This window comes from Aplidium turbinatum, chromosome 18 (genome assembly GCF_918807975.1).
Source record: "Aplidium turbinatum chromosome 18, kaAplTurb1.1, whole genome shotgun sequence".
Taxonomy (NCBI): Eukaryota; Metazoa; Chordata; class Ascidiacea; order Aplousobranchia; family Polyclinidae; genus Aplidium; species Aplidium turbinatum.
The window spans coordinates 13281550-13299902 of record NC_137489.1 but is presented as its reverse complement, the minus strand read 5'-3'; the positions used below and the strand labels follow the sequence as shown (position 1 = coordinate 13299902).

General features: G+C 37.8%; 1 protein-coding gene across 1 annotated transcript in view; it reads left to right on the top strand.

The window, feature by feature from the left end:
* The first annotated feature begins 1356 nt into the window (after positions 1–1356).
* Positions 1357–18353, top strand: part of LOC145787193 (adipocyte enhancer-binding protein 1-like) — a 34224-nt gene continuing 17227 nt past the window's right edge. Inside the window, exon 1 of the mRNA XM_082598917.1 lies at positions 1357–1957. Within this exon, the coding sequence (XP_082455043.1) occupies positions 1357–1957 (601 nt within the window). The remainder of the gene's footprint in view (positions 1958–18353) is intronic.

The following is an 18353-nucleotide window of genomic DNA, read 5'->3' as shown; positions in this document are numbered from 1 at the left end:
GTGCGTCTGAAACTATTTGTATAGGCTACATTTTAATGTTAAAGCTATTTGTTTTCTTGTGTTGAAACATACTTTGCCCTTTTCACGTTTGCATCAAAGGCCAAACGGACGCAAAGCTATTTTTCATCTATTTGTTGCAGTGGGGTCGCCAGTATATCACGAAATTTTGTTTAATTAGCATAAAACTCCAAAATCACAATTACCATCATTTTCAATTCAAGTGGTTGATTTATTGAGACCTCATTGAGAACGACTTCCACCTGGCTGAAGAAATTGATTATCTATCAATTAACTAAATAATGTTAATATATGTTGCCCAGGGGGCCCGCCCCGTCCCTCCCCCCGAAATTTTGTGAAGAATTGTTAAAACTGTATTGTTCCGCATCAAGTGGTTTGATATGCTTCTAAACTGCTGATATTAGTCCTACGGCAGACTTAACTTATCCCGGCGGGGGGGGGGGGGGGGGGGACAATGTTTTGTTATTATTATGGTTGAAATTATCCATCGATCAGACTCCCTTATTTTCTTTCATACAACTTCAAATACATTTTAATAGCAACATTTGTTGGAGCTGACTCAGCTGAAACCAACGCTGAACCAAATGACGTCAGTTAACACAATCTGAAACCTTGAATGGCTGTGACATCGCAGTGGATAACCTGTCATGATGATTGTGGTTTGCAGTTTGTACTCTGTGCTGTTTTCAAGCAGAATGCAGAACAAATTAGCCAAAAATTGTGTAGCAGATTCACGCTAATTGCTAAGTTAAGCTAGTCTAGTGGACGCAGCGAGAGTTAAGTTTAGTGAGCTAATTAAGCTGGTAACAGAGTAAGGCAGCACAGGCAAGGTTCTATTAGGCTAGCCTAGCCTACTGTACCACTTGACAAAAGGTAAAGCCAATGACAATTTAAGAAAACTTGGACTCATGTCTCATTTATTTCCTTGGTAGGCAGGCATCCATTTTAATTCGTTATCTAATCTAATTATTATTATCAGTGACTAGTGTGGTGTCTAGTGTCTCTGCCTGTAGCTTTCTGAACAAAACATCGTTTCCAAGATGAGGAAATGTAAAATAACAGATTTTTTGTCAGACCTTCGATAACCAATGATTCGGTTGATGACATACCTGAAACATCTAACACTGAATCCACTTTCCCTGCAGTCACAGAGCCGGTTTCGATAAATCAGCACACTACTTCTATTGCACAAGAAGCTAGTAATACCAATGTAGATGGCACGCTATGTGTAAGTAGATGGCACGCTATGTGTAATGTATAAGTATAGACGAAGAAGGAATAGACATCATATGGAAGCTCTTAGACAGAATATATGAAAGTGGTGTGATTCCTGAGGACATGTTGAAATCAGTATTCATTGCACTACCCAAAGTTCCAGGAACACTTGATTGCGACAAACATCGCACTATTAGTCTGATCTCACACACTGTGAAATTGCTGCTAAAGATCATCCTCCAACGCTTAAGAAGGCAATTGCTTCCAGAAATAGGGGGCAATCAATTTGGCTTCATGAAAGACAGGGGAACAACCAACGCAATCTTCACGATGAGAATGCTTGGTGAAAGAGCAATCGAAGTCCAGCAAGACCTATATCTAGCATTTGTAGATTTTAAAAAAGCCTTCGATAAAGTTCGTCACGAACAGCTTTTTGAGATGCTGAACAACATTAACGTTGATCACAAGGACCTGCGCATAATTAAGAATGTGTATTACCAACAACAAGCTGCAGTTCGCCTACCTGAAAGTCTGTCTAGATATTTTGAAATTCAACGTGGGGTCAGACAAGGCTGTGTGATGTCACCAGATCTGTTTAACTTGTATAGTGAAATGATTCTCAGAGAAATAGAAGGTATTGATGAGGGAGTTTTAGTGAACGGCATCTCATTAAACAATATTCGCTATGCTGATGACACTGTGCTCATAGCGACATCCCCGGATGGTTTACAAACACTAATTAACAAAACTTCAGGCATCAGTGCAAAATATGGAATTGAACTTAATGACAAAAAAACAAAATGCATGACTATCTCCAAACAAAGTCCTGAACCCCACTTTGTACTTCACCAGGGAGGCAACACAATTGAACAAGTGTCTTCTTTCAACTATCTTGGTTCTCTCTTAACAGCGGACGCACGATGTAAGAAAGAGATACGAAGAAGAATAGGCCTAGCTAAAGACGCTTTTAATAGACTACGACCTATTCTATTGGATCGCAAGCTTTCTATTCTTCTGAAGGTGCGACTTCTCAAAGTGTTAGTGTGGTCTGTTCTCCAGTATGGTTGTGAAACATGGACTTTCAACACAGAAACTAGGCGTAACATTGAAGCAGCAGAAATGTGGTTTTACAGAAGAATGCTCAGGATTTCATATACTGATCACATCACAAATGCAGAAGTTTTGAACCAAGTACATCAAGATAAGGAACTATTGAACAACATAACTCAAAGGCAACTCAAATTTCTCGGTCACATTATCAGAAAGGAAGATTTCGAAAATCTCTGTCTAAGCGGCCGCCTTCTCGGGAAACGTGCTCGTGGCAGACAAAGAACAACATTTATATCCAATTTCAATACATCAATCAGCCAACCAAGAACACTTTGGGACACTGCGCGACAAAGGGAACACTGGAAAAATTTACGAACTGAGCATCTAGTTCATCAAAGGCCGCATCGGCTATGATACTGTTGATGATGAGATGGCACGCGTATTTGTGAAACCTACTGTTGGACGGCACCATAAGGCGAAATTGACCAATCAGAAAGCAGCAAGCGATTCACACTTCTCCCAAGAGGAGAAAATTTATGCAAGTCATTTCAGTTTGAAAATTGGAAGCAGTGGTGCCACTTCTAGTGTTTTTCCACTAGATCTAGTGTTTTTGGGTTGCATCTAGTGTTCTAGTGTTTTTTTTGCTATCTAGTGTTTTTTTGCGATTTACCGCTATGTTGGTGTGCATAAGTTTGGACAGTGTTCAAAGTAGCCCCACCTATTTTTTGTTTGGCTGCATCAATGTGTTTGTAGTGCTTTTAAAAGTGGACTCGAGTTTTTTGTTTAATTACACCCAATGATGACCAAATTTGAGATATTTAGCATAAATACTTTAAAAAATACACGTAAATGACTGTGAAAAGTGTTCAAAGTAGGCTAGGTAGCGTAGCCTACCATATGGTATCGGAAGCTTACATTTCGTCGGCTTACATTAAATGAGTGTGGAGTTCTTAGACTACACTACCTCAGAGATGATTGTGAGCAGTGTTGGGCGCGATAACTCATTTTTCAGTTAAGCGATAACGATAATCGATAAACGAAAAATGCTTAAAGCGATAACGATAAACAATAAATCAAAAAAAAGTTAAGCGATAACAATAAACGATGAATTATCGCCGATAATGTCCGATAACGATAGTTTTTTTTACTTGATTAGCGCTGCCCCATTCCATGCAGCACGAACTGTTTTCATCAACATGATGAAAAATCGAACATAATATATTGTAAAGGGACAAAACTTTTTTTAAGTTATGCATGAATAGAATCGCAACAGCGGCAGTAGGTATCGAATCTTCAACCTCTTGATCCAGAATCAAACCACTGAGGTAACCGCCGTGCTCATAATTATACCTTCAGATACCAGTTGGCTGTTTTTATCAATTGAGTTACACTGCCGCTTACGTGCAGTAGGCAAAATAAATAAATCAAATAATAATAATAATGTTATGGTTTTATTTATTGTCGCTCTACAACAGCTAAGGTCTTTTAGCGACAGGGCTCATTTTTAATTTATATCAGGTTTACGATGTTATCACATTATTACCCGACCCATTCTCACTGCGCTATGCAGGATAGAACACAATCGGTACCGTTTTTAAAGTCTTCGGTTTGACCCGACCTGGAATCGATCTCAGATCTACCAGCACCAGAGCCGAAGGCGAAACCACTCGGCCACTGAGCTGGTAAATAAATCAAATGAAAATACCATAAAAAATTCCAAACTTTGTATTTTGCTTTCTGCTTAAAGGGCTGTTTACAGCAAAGTCAGCAATAATTGAAAAAATTCCAAAAAAACGCAAAATGCTTGAAAATTTATCAGTAATCTTAAGCGTTATTGGCAGGGATATCTAAAGAAGGGGATACGAAGGCTTTTATTACGTCTGACAATAGAAGGGCTTTTGTTTATCGAAAATAATCTGTGTTTATCGTAAAATGACAATAGGCACCGATAGTAGTTTAATATATCTTGTTATGATAACTTGCATTGAGCTATTAGCATCAGGCCTGGATATTCACAGCATGCTCATGGTTGCTTGTTAATTCAACTACCCATATACTTGCTTTGCATCTAGCCTCCTGCAAAGGCTTTGTTATAAAAAACAGCTTACTGGTAACTTTTCAAAGGTCTTATAAATAAGTATTGTTTAAATATACTCTACGTAACATTTGCTAACGGTCTTCTGTAGCTCATTGTACCAGCTGCACTATAAAACTTTCTACGATTTAAAAAAGAACCACATGTTTAAAGCACTACAAACTACCGCCCTGGTAGTGTCATGAGAATAAAGCAATCGCTGCGAGCCTTCATATCCCCTTCTCTAGGTATCCCTGGTTATTGGTAGTAAAAATGTGCATACTGTGAAATCCATCAAGCTTGTCAAATTAGTCGTGTTTGTTTAAGAACAATAACATAATTATCGTAATTTACTGATAAATTTTTTTGTTTTCCTTGTGAACACCATCATTAAAGCAATGGCAGAACGCTGAGTTGTTGAGATAAGAATTACAATATAGGCACTGTATTAGTGGGAATAAAAATATTTGATTGAGGTAGGCTATGTCGCATTCGCATAAGTAAATGAGAAAGGTAATACTGTATTTAGCATAATTTTACCACGCAACTCGATGCGCCTATTGTCATGCAAAAACTACTACAAGATGCAAAAAATATGATGTCGGTCTGCATGTCAAATGCTTCAAGCAATATCATATTCCGCAATGACTTGTTTCAGTGATGTTGTGTTACCTTGCTAATTTTCATCTTCATATTTTTTGAACTTTCATTTCAATAAAATGCTCGATGACAATATTGACATGACAAAACATGAACAAGACATTTCCCATTTATCACTTTGAGCGATAAGTAAAATGTAATAACACTTAAGCATTACGCACAAGTAACTTGTGAAATTTGATAACGGATTTGCCTAGCGTCTTACACAATTAGGAAAAAAAAAATAATTGTTAGGAAAACACAATTAGGAAAAAAATAATAATTGTGATATGTTTTTTAGGTCATAATTATGCAATATTTAAATTTTCCGAAATTTTTTTAAGTAGGCTTACTTTCACTTTCGGCACAAATGGGTTAACTTTTTAAGTTAAATGGCACTTACGCATTTGGTTATTATTTTTGGATTAAAGTTATATCGCCAAGCTAGAAAAAAATCGATCTTACAGTCTATAACCGATCTTGTGTTGTTATTGTGTATGAATTTTGTCTTTTAAACTGAGTTTGTGACGTACACGTCTCAAGGCAAGTGCTTACAATTTTAGTTAATCTACTCATCTAAAGATTTAATGCGCTTAAAACAGTAAGTTTCATGTTTTGACGAGAGACATTTTATTTTTTTACGACAATTACTAAAAACTAACACTTCCAACGAAAAAAGAAAATACAAGAATAAAATAGTTGATCGTGAGGTGGCGCGAAAGACCATGTTTCCGATGTAAAAGCGGCCTCGTATTGCGACACTTTCACAAACCACTTGCCCATTTCTTTCGCTTCGCTTCAAAGGAATCTGTACCGCCATGCGCTTACATTTCAATTGTAAAATTCAATCGCGATTGCCGATTGCAGCAAAACAACAAGAGACTTGTTGCATGCATTTCATTGCATTGCAATTTGCAACTCTAAGAATTATTGTGTTGTCAGGGCCGTCGCTGCAAAGGGGGCGTGCCCCCTCCCCTGATAACGACCTGTGCACACACACTTCAGGCACTGAAGAAGAACTGGTTTTAATTTTAGTATCATTAGCTAGGTGGCTAGTAAAAGTATTACTTTTCATGATCTTTCCACTTGTGTGTTGATCCGAAATAAAATTTATCGGCGATTAATTATCGGCGATAATCAAATATTGCCTTTGGCGATAACGATAAACGATAACTGAAAAAATAATTAAGCAATAACGATAAGCGATAAAAATTTATCGCCGATAATTATCGCCGATAAATTATCGCCGATAATGCCCATCACTGATTGTGAGTAATATTGCGTTTTTGACAATATATTTGCAAAGGCCAAATTTGGGAAAATTTTGTTCGCCCCCCCAAAATGTTTTACTCTCCTACGGCTATGACTTCAGGGCTCTCACTATCAAGGAAATTCAGTTTTATTTTGAAATTTTAAGGACTTTTAACACTCACTAACGCCATTGGCTGTAATTTTGTATATTGTGCATGTAAATGATCGATCGTGTATTTATGATAGCCTACTAGTCTTTTTTTTGTGAATCTAGTGTTTTTTTCAGTCAAATCTAGTACTTTTCCATGACAAGAGAGTGGCAACAGTGATTGGAAGTATTGTCGTCCTGAATGGAAAGTGCCACAGCTTGTGAGGTTTGCACGAAATATGTCGTTTGGCTGTGAAAATTGTGTAGTTTTGAGCGACAATAAGGATTCGAGAGAGGTACGAGTAGAGACAAAAACGGAGGTGGAAATGTTGGTTGCAGGAGTACAGTAAAAACTCAAATACTGCATGGAATGTTAGAACAACGTATCCTAATGTTAGAAGATTTGCCTTTACAAAAGACTACATATGTCAGCCAGTGGCGTAGCAACGCAGTATGCCGCCCTTGGATTTTTGCACGAAACGCCGCCCCTAACCCCCTCCATGACACCGTCGTAAAAGCTGATTAAAATTCCACACAACAGAAGAATCAAAGCAGTTTTGTTTAATTTTATTGAAACTTCAAAATAAAACCACTTCTTCATCAGACAGCTGAAGGATTCTTTGTCTACTTTAATTACTCTAATCACTGGCTTGAATGGCCCTTCTTTATTCTGAAACCTTTCGGGCCCTAGTTTGATCATCTCAACTCTCATGTTATGAGTTAATGTTTCTGGCCAAGTAGCCACATCGTTATGAGCACTAGCGTACGCAGGGGGGCATTGGGCCATGCCCCCCTCCCATAAAAATGTTTTAGTAGTTAACAACGTAGATTAAGGCGTTTAATATGTTTTGGATTGCACTGTCAAAGCAATTAACAATGTTGTTCTATAGACTAATCCAATACGAAATAGCCTACATGGCCCAATCCACTTACCCCACCCCAGGTATGCCAATGTAGCATAGTGTTCTGTAAGCCTATTGTGAGAAAGAAATGGATAAAGTCTATATCATGAAGACGTCTGGGATATCAATGGCCAGTGGCGTAGCCAGGGGAGTTACAACCCCCCTTTTGGCACGCGTGTGACGTCACGATATGGAGAATGATGCTTTCAGTCTCTTTATGCTTGGGAATGATGCTTACAGTCTAAAAAAACTTGCCTAATTTTAAACAAAACTGCATTAAAAGAGCGAGTTTTGCCAATACCAAACATTCAAACATCTCAGCCAGGAATTAGCAACAAGAAAACATAGAGACATAGCTTTATTTCTGAAAAATTCCGAAGAAAACATGATCTTATCCTTTTGCTATGCCACCTGACAGCACCATTTTACAGGAATATTCATACCCACATTTTTGTTGAAAATGCTCTCAGAATGCACCAAATTCAAAGTAATTTTTCAAAATTCCCAGACCCCCCGCCGCTGGGTGTCGTCTTAGGCGAAAACTCCGTCGGGCTTCGCCCGCCGGTAGTCAAACCCCCCTTTCAAAATTCCTGGCTACGCTACTGTCAATGGCCCCCCCCTTCAGAAAATCCTGCGTACGCCACTGGTTATGAGAATAATAGATATCGTCTGTTTTATCTTTATCTGAAAGTGTTTTCTTCATAGACTTTCTTTCTATGATCAATTTGTTATTGTTTTGCTCGAGGTAGCCTCCACTTCTTCTTCCGTCTCAACTTGAGGTAGAGATTTAGCCTACTGCTGTGCTAATCTCTTCTGTTTTTTTAGCAGAGGCAATTTTTACGAACTTCAAAATGACGAACTTCATTCTTTTTAGTTCCTCTTCTCTAGTCAAGTCAAGTCAAGTCAATTTATTTTGTTTTAACAGCGCCATATATTAACAAATAATCAGAGTAAAATGTAATTGTCAAAACAATGCATTGTACAACTGTTGGTTAGATTATGGCGCAATCAGTATGGCGCTCTAGCTTTCTTTTTCTTTCTAAAAAAAATCTTCACTTTCTTTCACTCTGGTCATAGGCAAAAACTAACTTAAAAAATTGCAACTTAAATCTTGCTCTGGAATATGCAGCACATTAGTTAAAAACAATAACCATGTGATTGCAAATTTGCTGAGTTAAGTTAAGTGATCTATTTCAGACCTGAAGCTTTAAACCTTTCACTAACCTAACCCATCTTCACACATGAAGATATCTTCACACATGAAGATGGAGGAATCCCGTCTATCTACCACAGACAGATGATAAAGGTGGCAGCCTCACGGTCCCTTCCTGTCTCCTCCAGAAAGTGAAATAAACTTAAAACTAATCTGAAGTTAACTACCAAAGCTAAATTGACTGAACAATGTTATAGCTTAAGCTTACTAGTTACAACCGACATTCTATCATTACTTCAACAGCATGAGTATATAGGCTATCATTAAACCTTCACAAATACCACATGTTGAGGCACAATCTAAAAAAGTTGCGAATTAGTTTATAGGCATAACTTGTTTAATTTTTTGGCTTCACTTAGATATTATAGATAAGTGTTCGTTTAAACTTCAAAACGTTATCACATTTTTCCGCCCTCTAACAACGTGCCGCCCCTGGATTTATCCACAAGATCCAATGGGTAGTTACGCCACTGATGTCAGCACAACCAGGCGTTCAACAATGCAAAAAGTCAACACAAAGTAAGTTGTTGCAGTTAGCCTATATAGTTCTGTAGGCGATAATCACTTGTGTATCCTTGGCTATTTTTTTTTAATTATTTTTACCCAACATTTTCTATTTCTGTTTGAACTACATGTACTTTAAAAGGTCTGTGTTAATACCACTGCATTCAATTTTTTTTCACTAAATTAGATGCTTTTGTATCTGCTTTACGCGGATCCTCTATTGACTTTACGTTAATCAGGGTTTAAAACAGGGGTGGGGAACCTTTTTAGTATTGCGGGCCACATAAAATGAGAAATAACACAGGCGGGCCACTAAAAATTTCGAAATTTTATTTAGGTCTAGGCCTACAAAAAATGCAGCGAAGTAGACAATGATTTATTTCACTTTCACAGCTAGTGGGATGGCTGAGAGTTTTTATTTTTGGTGAGTCGTGTGATGTCTGCTGACACGGAAGATGTTGCAACTCTTAACTGCATCTCCACGTTTTTATCAGTCAGTCTTGAGCGAAGCCGACTTTTTGTTAGATTCAGTTTGGAAAAAAACTGCTTGCAACGGTAGGTGCTTCCAAACAGAGACACATATTTCAAAGCATGTTCCCGCCTGAATGGAAAATCATCAGCATTTATATAGCGTTGATAAAAGTTGAGCAGTGGAATGTTTTGGTACATCGCTTTCAACGTACCGTCACTCTGGAGCTCTACTATTTCATGTTGGAAGTTATTAGGAACATCAGTTGCAATCACATTGAAAGGAGAGGCAAAAATGTCTAACTCCATTTCTTTACTCTTTATGTCCAAAAATCATATGGCGGGAATATTATTGTATAAGCAGGGTCATCGAGAGCATACTGTAATTTGGGCCCGGTACCAATGAGATCCTTTGGCCCGCAAATCAAGACACTTCCAAGAAAAACGTGTTATATCCACACAATATTTTGGGTAAAGAAATTTTGACGCGGGCCACATGGAACAGTCACGCGGGCTGCATCCGGCCCGCGGGCCGCAGGTTCCCCACCCCTGGTTTAAAATGTCGAAATTCTCTTTTTTTCATTTATTTTTTTTAATGTTGAGTTTTGTTACAATAGTTTTTAGAGTTTTCACAATCAAAGGTCAAAAAACCTTCACTAAATTTGAATAGCTCGCAATATTAGCCTAGATTAAAAAGTATATAAAAATTCACTTGATTAAGATAATTGCAAGAGAATTTAGCCTACCCTGCTTCCATTTCATTTTTTCGTGTGTAATATGCTCCATTTTTGTTTTAATAGGTGCCCTGCAAAGATGAGTGTTAAGATCAAACGCATCACAACTGATACCAAAAAGAAAAATCCAATGGTGTCCTTTTTTCCTTGTTTTGTTACTTTTAAGAAAAAACACAACCACACTTTGAAGTCATGTGCTGCATTAGAGCAACTTAAAATTGTGCCTGACACGAAAGCAACTGATTGATGATATCGAGTTGAGTTTGGTGCATTGTTGTCTGTTGGTTAAATAGGACTTCATCAAGTTCCATATTTTTCCACGTAAACCATAACTATATAGTTTGTCATTAATTTTTACACTTTCTATTAAATAGGCTTACCATATTTTCATCGCCTAAAAAGAGGACACGTTTCGCCAGCAAGTAGAATTTTACGCTTGAAGAATCGTTTACATCATTTTAGATCATTATAGTATAGGCCTACGCAGCAAAAGTTACCAAAAAAAAACAAGAAAACAGATTGACTGAACGTTTAACTTATTTTTCTCATTTTTAGTGCTTCCTTAATTCTGTTACGGACAATCGTTCCCCAAATCAAACGTCACATAAAACCGTTATGGTCTACTGAACCTGGTGTCTTACGTTATGGAAATTATTAAAAAATGAGCAGAGATTGCAACATACTTCGTAACACCAGTAAAACATTCACAAACCGTTTCAACAGCTGTGGGAATTGCATAACAATGTTTATCACTGTTACGTCACAGAAGCTGGTTACGCAGGCCCGTAGCCAGACATTTTCAAGGGGGGGTTCCCAAATCCAAAAATATGGACCTTTTGATAACACTTTCTTTTTTGCGTGTCCCCAAGCAAGCAATCAAAACATAGGAAGTGGCAGTACATAATATATAGACCAACAGCCAACAGTTCCATAAAATGCGCCAACTTCTTGTAGAATTTATAAATCAGCATGTTACATTGGTAGCCTATACAAAATTTTTTTGAAAACAAATAGCATACAAACCGTCGCTGAAACGCCATCAAGCAATGTAATCCCGTGAAAAATATACGCAACAAAACCCAAACTGTCAAAAAGGAGGACATTTGAGCATTTTCTAGTGTCCTCGGAGGACAGTTTATTTTTCTTGAAAAAAGAGGACAAATCCTCAAGAGGACGTATGGTAGCCCTATATTAAACCAGGCAACAATAAACCACTGGCAATCCTGACACCCCCCTTTTCAGGGATAATATGCGTGTCTGCGACTGCAGGGGACCTGGAGCCAGCTTATGTAGTGTACATGGCGTTCTATTGTATATATACGCCCCCTAACATCACATTATCTGCATCTTATAAGGAACTGACTGCACCAGTTCGTTAAAAAAAATAAACGGAGTGCACCGCAGTTCCAAGACATTGAAACATTACAATGTGCTTTTGACGCTCGGAAGTTCTCGTCGGTTTCGTTTCGAGTTGCTATTCTTAATTGGAAATAGAACGAAACCAAGACAGATTATGTGTTGTCTCATAAGCAAATGTTTAAACATTGAACGTGTTTCAGCCGGAACAAACGCAAAGCTGTTTAATACTTTTGTCTAAACGCAGCATAGCTAGGCCTATAAAACGTGGCGGAAGACCAAATCCGTATTTCAGATGTGTGCTGTACTTTTGTAGGCTGCAAGCTACATGTAGCTTTGTGCAAGTTTTATGTATATTACATGCAAGCTTTATGTAGGCTGCAAGCTACATTGAATAAGTTGACAACCATTGCAGCATTAGGCCTCCGCCCATTCTGAAAACTTGTAAGGAAAACCACTTTTACGTTTCAGCAGCAAACAACACTTCAAACTTACTGCAAAAGTCAGGACTAACATGGGTTTTGAAACAAAGTGTTGATGGGCAGCCAAATAATAGGCCTAATTTTAAGTGTTTCACACTTCATCCACGGTTGCCAGGTATTCTTCAAATTCTCAGGTATATTGCGATAAGATTTAGCTTAATACTTGCAAGTTCAAATTAGGCCAAATATTCCAAAATTATGATCCATCAATAACAAAACAGTAGCATTGTTCCAAACAAAAACCATGCCAATCGAAGCAAAATTTGTTGTTTTGGATTTGTTTGAAAGTATATTCTTCAGAAATAGTTCTGTTTCGTTTCATTTCGGCCTAAAGAGCTGCATTCGAAAAACTCGTAAACAATAATTATAATTGACTTATGTTGCTTCCACATCATACATAGCATTATTTGCAACTCTACAATAATACCTTGCGTAAATTGTACACCTGGCAACTCTACTTCAAGCTCAAACATCACTCTTTTTTGGAGAAATTTTCTCCTCTGGGAGAAGTGCGAATCGCTTGCTGCGTTCTGATTGGTCAATTTTGCTTATGGTGCCGTCTAACAGTAGGTTTTACAAATACGCAGACGGCGCGGGCATTTGATTGGTAATGTTCCAGAGCAGGGCCCGAGAAATTTATCTGATGAACTGATACTAAAGTTGATAAACTTGAAAGAGCCAAGTACTAGGCCTACATGTTTTCCACTAATTCAAGAAGGAAATCATCGAAGGTCTTTTCAGTATTCATGGTTAGCCACATAGGTGGGCAAAGTTACTTTCAAAAGTAACTGAGTTACAGTTACAGTTACTTGGCCAAAATAGTAACTGAGTTACCGTTACAGTTACCGATTTTAAAAAGTAACTAGTTACCGTTACTAGTTACAGTTACTAGTTACTTTCAGTTACTCACATATCTGAACATAAAGTTCTACACCTGGCCAGCTCTGCATGCAAGTCCAGTTTAACCGCAATGTTTGATATATGGTGTTACAGCCATCCATGCTAACATAACAGCACAAGTACAAAACCAACAAGGTTTTATTTAAAAAAATACTCAGTGGCTTATATGTTTATTTCCTTTGAAAAATACGAGCATTTCAAAGTGCTCGTCACTCACGCCTGCCCTTTTGGGCTTTAAAATGTCCTTGTCCAATCGTCGTCGTCGTGTGAGCCTCTGGGGCCGAGAGTCTATTCTTTTACCGCCCCAGATTCAAGATGTTCCCGACTACACTGGAAAGCTACTAGAGAGCAGCCAGTCTTTGGTTTCATCATTCATGACACGCAGACCTTCCACTCCGTTAGGTGGCTTGAAGATATTACAGTCATTGATGATGTCCGCCCTGATAGTTCAATTGGTTAGCGCGTCACTTCTGGAACGAAGAAGCTTCACGATCAAGCGGCACTGGTTCGACTCTCAGAGCATGCGCTTGAGCAACGCACGTTAAGGACTGCTCTCCATTTAGCGGCATCTAATAGATGGAATAATTTCCCGGCAACAAGACTTCAACAATCGGAAACTTCACTCTGTCAATCTCGGTGACCGGGCCTACGTCGGTGATTTAAAGCCTTTAGTCTACAAGTATGTGAAACTGCCAGGATTAAGTTCTGCAAAAAGCTTTCCAAGTCCGAGGATAAAGATTTAATAAATCAATCAATCAATGACGTGGTCTGCGGTCTGTTCCTCGGCACCACATTCACAGGAGGAGGAAGAGGCCATTTCCCATTGGTGCATGGTTGAGCGGAAAAGCCCGACGCCCGTACGGAGACGGTTGAGGCGCACCCATGCCTGTCTTGGTAGTGTCAGGTCGATGGAGCGTGTGTCGGCGTCGGGGATGAACGGATAAAGTCTGGTGATGAACAAGTGCTGCAATGAAAACAATATTTCTACTGCAGCACTTGACGGAATGGGAGTGTTATGTTTTTAAAACAGTTTTTTCATCGGTCCAATTGTGAATCTGGATCCGCTTAACTTGTCCTCAGGGTCCGCTTCCAAATACTCCTGTAACAGATTCAACGCGCATTGCTTTCTTTTCTTGGTTTTTGCGTAAAGTGGTGCAAAAAGTCCTCCGTGGCTCTACCTACCGCCATCCACTTCAGTGTCGCTGCTACTCCCCTCTTCAGCAGAGCAGTTTGCTTCTTCAATTGCTTGAAGCATGTTCTGTTTTATTTTGGTCTTCAATTCAGCAGTGTCGCTTAATGATCAGGCATTAAACACAGATAAGTCTAAATTGTGGGTGGAATGCAGTCGCAAGCTGAAAGTCGCTGTCCTCGAACCAATGACCAAATCTGGTTTGTAATGCTTCCGCAAGAACGTCCACCAACGGCAAGCAAACAGCAATGCTGTTGCTTGTTTTAATGTCAGACAATCTTTTTAGAGGCATTGCAAGCATTACACTAAATGCAATCAATTTCAACTTCTTGAAGGTAACTAACTAACTGACTATAAGCATCAACAAATTGCTTTTAATCGCTGCGTGTTTCTTGATGCTTGTAGTCAGTTAGTTAGTTACCTTCAAGAAGATGAAATTTACTGCATTTTTATAAATATTTTCAGGTTCCTGATGAGGGCTTAAGTTAAACCGAAAACGTTTGACTGTTAAACTTATTTGTAAATATGTAAAATATATTATTATAATGCTCAACCCTGTTGTATTGTTGTGTCTTACCTGTCTTTGGTACATATTGATTAATCGCCAAAAACAATTAATTTAATCAAATCAGTTATCAAAAATCGCCAAAAAAGAGCCAAATCATTAATATGAAGCTAAACGTCTTAAAAAATCGCCAGATTTCTGGACTTTGGCGATAAATTCGCCAATATGGCAACTCTTCTCCACAAGACCACAAAACAAAAGTAGAACCGCGCATGCGCAGTGCTGCGCCGGTATATCTGCGAGAAAAATGCATTATTGCGCAAAACGCAGCAAACACGCACTAAGCAAGACACAAACACGTGCAGAGAAATAAATGGCAATTAAAAACTGAAATTTCAATACAAAAGTAACTTGTAACTGTAACTGTTGAAAAAGTGCTAAAATAGGAACTAGTTACCGCGTTTCGTTACTTTTGGAAAATAGTAACGAAGTTACCGTTACAGTTACTCAAAAAGTAACTAGTTACAGTAACTAGTTACTTTTGTAACTAGTTACTGCCCACCTCTGGTTAGCCAACACACCTATTCTTGGCTCCGATATAGCCACTGCAAAAGCGGAGGTCTATGCGTAGCTTGCGTGCTTTTTGGACCCAATTCTGTTGGTCGAGGCAATCATCAAAATCCAGGCATATTTGTAAAAACGCCATTGTTGTATCATTGTTCATATCTGTTTTATCTTTTTTTTTCTTTTTAATTGATTTTCAAATTTTCTGGCCTACCGGCAAAAAAAACTCCTAAATCCGCGCCTGCATGTGTTGTAAAACTGCAGATTTCAAGTAATCGATGAAAAATATTTATGTAATCGTATGCCTATGGTTTCGGACACATAGCAAGAAGCAACTCGTTGGAAAATTCAATGTTGACTGGGATGGTGCAAGCAGGGCCGGATTTAGACCATGAGAGGCCCTAGGCTATATGCCATTTGTGAGGCCCCTCTCTATTAACCTCTTCGTTCTTTTCATTTTCCACATTCATAGGTGCAAATTTTTAATTAAAAGAACAAAAATTTAGTTAAGGCATTTTGCTTTTAATTTCTTTGATCAAACAACCGTTACAATAATTGTAAAGTTTATTTACGAGGACATAAGAAATAGTTACAGCCATCAAATAGAGTAAGACTAGGCTACCAAATTTTTTTTCTAGCTTTCGTCAAAGCAAAATCATGTAAAAGTTCATCAAAATTTATCTGTTTAAGTTTGTCACTCTCAATGCACAAAATGCTCAGTGCGGACAACCTTTCTTGAGACATTGTCGATCTCAGTTTATTTGGGATGCTTTTTGAGCCTTGAGAAAGATCTCTCTCCTGAGCAGTTAGTGACCATTAAGCTTAGAAACAGTCTTAATGTAGCTTCCACATTAGGAAAGGTAGTGTTAATTTTTTCCTTGCACATAATTTCATAAAGGTCTCCATAAGACAAGGAAATAGATTATACTCTTCTGTCTCACGTACAAATGAAAATGTAGAAGTTTATCAGTAAGTTTCGGGTCAACATCTTCCGGATACGCTTTCTTTAAAAGTTCTATGCCTCGTACAATTTCTACCTTAGTTGCTTTCAGAATAGCAAGAAAGAGGAACGTTTCTGCAATGTCACTGTAGACATTAGCTCCAGGGTTGCCAGATGGCCTTTTTTTAGGCCAAATTCCAAAAATATGGCCTTTTTAAATTGCAGTTGGCTTAAAAAAATTGATGCAAATAAGGCCAGAAAATCTGGCCTTATTTGGCCCTTTTTATGGCTGCAAATTTTGACCGGTTAAAGAACCAATTTTATCAGAAACAGTTATATTTTAATCATTTTTTTGAAAGGTTAAGGTATAGCCTATTCTCCAAGTATTGAAAATGAGTTAGTAGTATACAGTAAGTAAGGCATACTGATGATGAATTAAAGTGATAATGGTTTCTAGTTTTTCTGCTACTACAGTAATTGCTTTTTAAATAGATTATGCAAACGAGAGAGAGAGAGAAACCTTTTATTTTATCTGCTGCGAAAAATAGTATACGGTACAAATATATTGTACCAAACGAACCGGTCATTATGCTCTGACAGTGTTAAATTATTTTCTGTTATGCTTGATCGTTAAATAGCATTTACAAAAAAATATTTTAATTAAGTTGTTAGCGTTTATTTAGCCTTAATAAAAGTAAATAAAAAATTTGGCCTTTTTTTGGTCTTATTTTATAATGAATTTGGCCTTACTATAGCTTGAGTATCTGGTAACCCTGATTAGCTCTTCTTCTTAAATTGGCTTCATAGTGCGTCGAGCATAGGGATAAAGGAATTTATTTTAAACCTTTCCTTTCAAGACAGTTCACTTAAAGCGTCAGGTGCATTTGTTTGTCTCCTAGTGACAGCTCTGTAGTTAATATTCGACAAGGTTGCTTTTGCTTGCTCATCAAACTCGTCAAACTCATCTCTAATTTCGCTTAGAAAGTCTACAAGTGAACTTCCTACAATGCGGCACAACTAGGCTACTTAATAACAATTCAGATTTCTGAAGGGCTTTCTAACACTGTGAAAAAGACCTAGCACTCTGGACCAAAAATGCAACAAAACCACAAATTCCAAGTTTTCCATTTTTTGCAAAAGGTTGTCAAGTTTTTAAAAGAATTACAAACTTCTAAACCGAATTTCGAGGCCCCTGGACGTAGAGGCCCTAGGCTTCAGCCTGCCTAGCCTATTGGTAAATCCGGCCCTGAGTGCAAGGCAAACGAACAAAAGGACGACAAAAAATGAAATATTTCGACAATATCAAGTTAATATCTTGTTTGTTGTTAACTTTACTTTCAATTTCATCAGATGAACGTAGCAACTAGTGCTAGAAACGATAATTGTCCTAATGAACACCCAAACTTTTCAGTATTCAATATCAAGCAAATTACGGGAATAAAAAGCATGCCGGAAGCATTAATAAAAACAAAAGATAGAACAAAATGGAGGCAGTTCATAAGGGAGATCATAGCTGATCAAACATGATCAATCTGTTGAAGAAGAATGCCTATGGTTCGAAAAATATTTGAATAACAATAAATAGCGAAATAAATGCTGCAGAGATTGTACTGTACTTAAGAATTTATGGCCACTACCGCAATTAATCACCTGTTTTTAATCTGAAACATACCATGGCCACTTGGAGATGCGGCCTGATTTGTCACATTTTGCAGATTTTGATTACAGCTACTGCTAGTGCTTGACTGACATTTTTTGAGATGTTTTTACTTTTTGCGGTTTCCCAATGACATAAAACTTCTTTTGCCTTGGGGAAGCAATAGCAAATGAGAAAAAGTAAGTTGAAAAACGCAAAATCAGACTGTTATTGAAAATTAACAGTCTGACTAAAATCTTCGAAATCAAATTTTCTTTGTTTTTCAACATGTGAAGATGTTAAAACCTATTGTGTCATCTGGGGAAAAAAATAAAGAAAGCGTAAAAATCTAATTTTTAGAAAAATTTATATAAACATTCGCCCAAAGTTAGAAAAACCTGGAAATTTCTGCAAAATGTGACAAATCAGGTCGTATCTTTAGGTGGCCATGAACATACAAAAGCTGTTGCTTAATTAGCTAAACGTTTCTCTCTGGTTTCGAAGGATGTTCAAACGACCTAAAAGGACAACTCATGCTTGCTCAAATCAATCATTCTAAAAACGT